We start from the raw sequence: 7,399 nt of genomic DNA, 5'->3' as shown, positions 1-7,399 counted from the left end.
GAGAGAGAGAGAGAGAGAGAGAGAGAGAGAGAGAGAGAGAGAGAGAGGCTATAAAAGAGAGAGAGAGAGAGAGAGAGATGCCTGTGCTCAGAGGAACAAAGCCTGCCTGTTTTCTGACCGATCATGACCAACATTTAACCAAACTACAATTGTTTTTCTTGCAGATTTTCTACTTGAAATGTAAAGACTATAAGGCTGTCAAATAAATCAATGACTCCAAACGTGGACAGTTTGTGGTTTCTAATAATGACAAACACTGAAAGGATTTGCCCATATATTGTAGTAAAATTGATATATTTAGATTTTGGACTGGACAAAATAAGCCATTTAAAGACGTCACCTATGGGCTTTTTTCCCCGCTATCTTTTGACATTTTAAGAAGAAAAAAACGATTACTACAAATTAAACAAATTATCTGCAGATTAATCAATAATGAAATATAATGCAGCCCAAGTGATGCCTTCAAATGTCTTGTTTTGTGTGACCAACAATTCAGTTTACTGTGATTTTAAAAGCTGAGTTATTGGAGTTATGCTTGATAAATTACTTTTAAAACAATTAACACATCACATCAAACTGTAGCTGATTACCTTTATTGTTGCTGAATACCTTTTTAAAAGGTATTCAGGTATAATACCTGTTTAAAGGTATGTTTAAATGTATAAACTTACTTGTGTTTGGAAGGATATTAAACACATAAAGCAATACAATGGGTGTGAGGTTGATATTGAGTATATCTTTTGTCACAATAACTAATTACTACAGACCCAAGTCAGCTGTACTGAACACCACCTCCTGGACTGCAAAGTCAAATAGACCTAATGACAAAAGAAGAAAAATAATGATATATATTTTTAAAAGATATACGTTGACAATTTTAAGATTCCTGTATCATGTATGAAAAAATGTTAGTTATTGTACCGTTTACCGCTCTTCATATGTCTGACGGCTTGAGTTAATTAGTACGTTTTCAGATTATAATTTTTCATACATTTCCTGACCAGTGAAAACTATGTCAGAATTTGGTGATTCAGAATTTGAACATTTATTTTAAACTGAAGGATGATGTGCTCCTATTAGAAAATGATCCCACTACTAGTGATAATTTTCTAATAGGAGCACATCATCCTCATTCATATATGAATTAACTATTTAAAAACCTGTATCAGACGGAAAATGCATCTTCACAATGATGAGTTCTCTTTTTCACAGGACAGCGATGCTAAACACATGATCTTATAGAATGTGTTGCACTGTTGTATATTGAACTATACGACAGTATATAGTTAAAAATTAAATAAGCTGTAAAGTGCAACATATACATGAATGCAGCAGTAATATTAATCCAAAAACATCAAACACTGACAGTGAACATTTTACAGCACAATGACTACTTTTACTTTTGATACTTAAATATAAGGTTTTGTATGCAGAACTTCACTTGCAGTGGAGTGTTTTCATTTTTTTCTTCTTGCAAACCTAAATGTCATCACTTTTACATCCCTTTAAAATATATTTTTAAGTGTTTGTGTGTCAACAGCGCAGCACAAAGGGAATTCAAAGGATAAACGGTCATATTCTATATTTGTCTTGTCGACAAATCCCATGAAAAGACCCAAACCAAAAATGAGTTGATCCGACTAACAAGTGTGTGTGTGTGTGTACTCCAAAGCCTGATGGAGCACCATTGCTGTCCAAAAACACATGTTACTTGGTGGCTGTCAGTCCATTTACACACGATGTTTCATGATAAATGACAATTTAATAAAGCAAAGAGACACAATTAAAATCGTTCTGGTTAATAGTGCTTTAAAGCCAAACAAGTGTGATGTTGAGAGTAAAACAACATATTTAAAGCAGTATTTCGTGAAGGAATCAAAAGAAGAGATCTTGTATCAGAGGTGCTGCAATTATATTAAAAATGCGTTTCAAATGGTTTCACTTTTGTCGGTTTGTTCTTATTTAAATTTAGGCCGTTGTATACTGTAGCGAAATTTGTTATTTTGGAATCTAATATTAACTTAATCGTGCACGTATAATCCTGGTCACAATAAAACCCCACAGAGAACAGATAAGTATATCTTTAATAATGGAGATGATCAAATCTAAGTATGTGATAGTGACCTCTGATACAATGGATATTAAATTCAGGGGTGACTTTAAAACTTCTTTTTTTTTTTTTTTGCATAAATTTTCTATAATCCAATACCAGTAATATAACTCTGATTGCTCCACAATCATACTCCCTCTCTTTTCTTTCACTCTTGCATACACACAATACAGCAAGCAAGTAAAAAAGAAAAAGAAAAGAAAGAAAGTCACACAACATATACCATATAGGCTAGTCTCTGGGTTTTCATACACTTGACAATAAATCAGTTAAGTATAATGCTACAGTTAAACATTTCGAGGCGATCTCAGTTAGAAATGCCGTTTACATTAAAGCTTACATTTTTCTGAGGATGATGTGGACAGGTTATAGCAATGGAGATGATGCCAAGATTATAATTCTGTTAAGAAAGAACAAGAAACAGAAAGAAAAACAAAGTAACAGGCCTGGCCTGAGTTTTAAAAGCAGTACATGCTACATTTCCTCCAGAATTCCATGAACAGAGACGTCCTGTTTGAACAGCGGGGAAATAAAAGTCAGTGTAACAGGGAGATAAGAAAGAAAGAAAACTTTGTGTAGATAAGACCTGAACTCATACAGTATATTTGTAATTCCATCCTTTAAATAAGAAAGAGAGGGACCACCTTTAAGAGCGCTTGATCTCTGTAGACATCTTTTCCCTGAATCTCTAGCGGAAAAGAATTTGAGGTAAAAGAAAAATTTCATTTAGTGCTGGAAAGAAATGTTAAGGCTCCGCTCTAGGAGAGACGACGTCCCAAATATTCTCCACCTTCATTTTAAATTGAGTCAGCTGTAAGCCAGTTGATAGATTAATTAAAATATTTTCCTAACATTTAGGCCTTTTAACATCACAACCTTGCACGATGATGTCTACGCATACAGAGACTTTCAGTGTACGCACTCCGGACCAAGTAACCCATCGCATGAAAAAAAGGGGCAGTATAGAAGTTAATCTTTTCATCTGATAATATAAAATACAACTGGCCACAAACAGATAGCAGACATTTGTCAATAAAGTCATGTTCACTCGTTAAGATTAACCAATACAAGCACTTAACATTTCTCCAACACACAAACCACAAAGTGAACAGTCACTGAATATCAGCAGCATGTTGTCAAGAGATTTTCAAAAACAGACGTGCAGATATTGGTTACTTATATTTAGTTAAGAATGCAAGTTCCGGGGTAGCGATAGAGATTTGTAAGGCTAAAAAATAGAGAACAAAAAAAACCATGAAAATACATATTGTTGAATCGATTCAACTGGTGGAACTATAGCTTCATCCCTGCACGCATCTTAAAGCCTGGGAGCCAGGTGCATTGTGGGTCAAAAATCTGACGTGGGCCAAAGTCAACAAAATTAAATAGAAAAAAATATTAGTTTCAATTTCTTTATGTCCTTATGTTCCTTTTTTAAAATCTAAATTCCGTCGACAGTCGTCTTCCATTTACTTTTGGCGATCCTGAAATAGGGAATAAAAAATAAAACAAAAAGGAAATCAAGAAATGATTGGACAGATAAATTATTATCACATCACTTAAACAACTCTATGATCTATGAGACAGTATTGCCATTAATCGACTCAGTGCAATTATATTGTGATAATTTGAATATTATGTTATGATTTTACAAAAATGTGTTGTGTGAATTAATAATTTGGTGCAAATTTGAATTGAAGATAAAGAAAATGGGATACTGAAGCCGTTTTGCACATGTGAAGAGTTTTGTTTGAACACAGTCGACTGCATTAAATATCAATTTGATGACTTTATGTGTGTGATTCTGCATTTGTCATACAGTGATATATATCAATATCAGACTTTACCTGATCGAGCCGGGATCGGCTCTGTATTGGGGCAGGCTCATAGCTCTGTTTAAAAAAAAAAAAACATGCAAAGTCTTATTAAATATACACACATCATCAATTTTAATATTTCATCTCAAACTTTCCAGTGTCAAATCGATGACCAATGGATACAGATGCAACTAAATGTAAACCAGTTTACAAATAAGGGACTGTATGTCAACTCTTATTTATATATTTATATTGTATTTCAGCCTTTCCTCCGAACATTTATTGCATAAAGAAAAGAAATCCAAAACTTAAAGCAACAAGATGTCTTCAATGTGTGCACCGAGTCATTAAGGTGTCATAACAGTCTCAGGGCTTTATTTTCATCACCACAGTCAAACAAGAGGCTAAAACAGCATCCAGAATACACCTGCCACTCAAGTGGTTTAACTGTTTAACGGTTTAAAAATCACATTTATTGTTAGGATTTGGATCGGGCGAAATAATATGGTGCTGAAACCAAAAGGACTAGTTCAATACTATTATTTTGAAGTGTAATCTTGGTCAGGGGGAGGGTCCAAAGAAAATCAATATCACTGGGGAGGGCATATTGTTCATACAGTCCCTTAATATCTTTACTCCTAATTTAAAAGTGTCATGTGTTACGTCGAAAAGGAAATGAGTACCTTTTTCACCACCTCCTCCTCCTCCTGCTTCTTCTCATAGTGGGAAAAGTCATCAAAGAGGGAGGTGGTGTGTTTGTACTGGGCGATGATCTTGAGCACCTGCTTCGCCTTTTCCAGAGGAACCTCTTGAGTGTCACGCGAGTTGGTGACTGGCTTGTTATCATTGTTCTCCAGGCGGATGTGGCGCAGCTGGCTATTAGGCACATCCTTAACAAACAACCAGTTCACGTCAAACTTGCCCTTCCACTTGTCCTGCGCCCAAACGCCAGCGCTGGTGCCGTAGTCCACAGGCGAGCGCATTTCGGCCACGCCGCAGAAATGGCCGCTGCCGTTGACACTGAACAACAAGTAGACGGGACCTTTGGAGTTCATACCTCTGAAGGCCGAGTCCAAGCGCTTATTGCCGTGCTCCGTGCTGCACCAGATGGAGTACTTGATGGAGCGGTGGATGTCGTCCTCGGAGTAGCTTTTGATGATGAACACGCGTCCGTTCTTTAGGCTCCAGTCGAACTCCTTAGGGTTGTAGCTGTGGGCCGCCCGCAGCTTCTCCAGCACCGGGTGGGACTCTGATCCCGGTTCTGGAGGCACACCCCCGCCCCCTCCGTTACCGACACCGCCGCCGTTAGAGGAGCCGGTGCTGTCCAAGCTTCCGCCCCCATAGCACAAGTTGCGGTTGCGTGGCGCTATCCAGCGGGTCTGAGGTGTCGGAGCGGAGTTGTGGTTCTGGTAAGACTGCGGAGGAGGTGGAGGACCCTGCATGGTCATCTGCTGCACGAGGGACTGGGCAGACTGTAGGGACTGTTGAAGGGGGGGTAGGAGACTGGGAGCATGGGAGTGAAGCTGGGGCTGTTGGTGATGGTGGTGGTGGTGGTGGTGATGTGGGGGCAAAGGAGGGGCCATCTTACTAATGGCCCCTTTATTATCCCATGTATCAATGTCCATGTTGTGTTTAATGGGGGGTGGAGGCAGACCTCCTCCAGCTATGGGTGGGCCAAGTTTGTTCTTGGCCTTTTGTTGCTGCAGCTTGGCAGGTTTACTAGCGATAGCGGCCCACGATGTCGGCTTCGGGGGGGGCATTCCAATTGGTGTGCCGCCGTTGCCCGTCGCGACGGCTGCAGCTACACTGCCACCTCCGAGGGAGCCGGCGTTCTTCACACCCGAGCCACCGCCGGTCACGTCCCCGCCTATCTTTAGGCCCAGCATGCCCTGCTCCAGGCTGTTCATACCCGGTGCCTTACTCAGGGTGTCACTGTGGAACCCCGTCTGACCATCGGGGACTAAGGTGCCTCCCAGAGAGCTGGGGGGGTAGCTGTAACTCCCCCCATAGGCCGAGCTCTGAGTCTGCTGGCCCTGAGAACCGCTGGTGCCCCAGGCTGAGAAGGCCGGGTTCTCGGGGAAAAAGTTAAACCTGTGAGGATAGATGCTGCTGCTGAGCCCGCCCGGCTGCCCAAACACCGTGTCGTGCATGAAATGATGGTCTCCATTGTTGAGGGGGGCATAGGGTGTCAGGTAGGGAATCGGTGGGTCACCTCCTGTAGACCAAGGAGCCTCACTGAGAGGGTAAGGAAATCCAATGGAGGGGGCATAGTAGCTGGACAGGTAAGGGTCTGTCATGGATTGATAGCTGTTATTCTACAAACACAAACAGAATTAAGATACTTTGTTAGGGCTACAAGACGCAGCGACATTAAATTATTAGTGTCACAGAAGACATTTCAAGGGTGTTTCCTACCTGATTAGACTGGTTGGTGAGATAAGGCTCAAAGTCATTGTCATGAACCGTGTCCTTCTGGTGGAGGGAGCCATTCTGCACTGAAACTGGAAAGGCTGCAATAAAGCCAAACTGTTGTCAAAGCTGGAATATACACATAAACAAACCTAATGATGCAAAGTCTAAATATCAGAATGTCGTCTGCACAAGTGCTCATAACGTGTTTTTAACATCCAGTAACAGACCAGTGGACACCCCACTCTCTTATATCCGTACTGAAGTCACAGTCATGGTGTTTGGTGCTGTATAGTGATTTAAAATGATTACCCTGTCTGCTGGATAAACATAGCCTTCAGAGGAGTTGACCTTTTGAAAAGTGCACAGTGTTTTCTATTGATAAGCTGTTTGCCTTTATGTGTATGCATGTTCATTACAGCATGCAAAGCAAACACATGGATGACAATATGGAACAATGCAAATACAGTATGTAGTGCTGTGCAGACATTTGTTCCTCTGTTGACATAAAAGCTGCATCAACACACAGGTCAGATGCATCAGATATATGGTATCAGATGGTAAAACAGGTTGCCACATCTTTGGCTACAGCAAAAAGGTTCAGAAGACATTTTCTTCTTACCTTTGCTTGCATCTTGTCCTTTCGTTGTCTTCGGAGGAATGCATGTGAAATGAGAAAAACACAACGCTTGCATGGGTCTCCAATGTTATTCATAAGCATCACACATTATCTTAGCTGCACAGTGACATGTTAATACGTTTCATCATGGAAACCTGACTTGACACATTACAGTAAACCGGTAACGCGTCAGCCGGACACCCACTGGAAGCTGTGGTCCAGGCCTTTGATTACTATCAGAGAGCACATTTGGAGGTTATCTACCCTCCCTGTTGGCTAACGTTAGCTGGCTAGCTTTGGGAATGGAGGCACCGTCTTCAGAGTGGGGATGCACACAGACGTGCACACAGACGTGCACACAGACATGCACACACAAACGCGCGCGCGCGCGCGCGCGCACACACACACACACACACACACACACACACACACACACACACACAC

The 7,399-nt window shown here is 40.9% G+C and overlaps 1 protein-coding gene across 1 annotated transcript in view; it reads right to left on the bottom strand.

Annotated features, from left to right (window-relative positions):
- Positions 1-1,715: 1,715 nt before the first annotated feature.
- Positions 1,716-7,399, bottom strand: part of ythdf1 (YTH N6-methyladenosine RNA binding protein F1) — a 6,131-nt gene continuing 447 nt past the window's right edge. The window contains exons 2-6 of the mRNA XM_031845952.1: positions 6,959-6,986; positions 6,343-6,437; positions 4,611-6,242; positions 3,958-4,002; positions 1,716-3,594 (exon numbers count right to left, since the gene is read on the bottom strand). Of these exons, the coding sequence (XP_031701812.1) occupies positions 3,580-3,594; positions 3,958-4,002; positions 4,611-6,242; positions 6,343-6,437; positions 6,959-6,986 (1,815 nt within the window). The 3' untranslated portion in view covers positions 1,716-3,579. The remainder of the gene's footprint in view (positions 3,595-3,957; positions 4,003-4,610; positions 6,243-6,342; positions 6,438-6,958; positions 6,987-7,399) is intronic.

Source organism: Anarrhichthys ocellatus, unplaced genomic scaffold (genome assembly GCF_004355925.1).
Source record: "Anarrhichthys ocellatus isolate YVR2014 unplaced genomic scaffold, GSC_Weel_1.0 scaffold5, whole genome shotgun sequence".
Taxonomy (NCBI): domain Eukaryota; kingdom Metazoa; phylum Chordata; class Actinopteri; order Perciformes; family Anarhichadidae; genus Anarrhichthys; species Anarrhichthys ocellatus.
The sequence above is the reverse complement of the archived record's forward strand: the minus strand, read 5'-3'. Positions and strand labels throughout refer to the sequence as shown.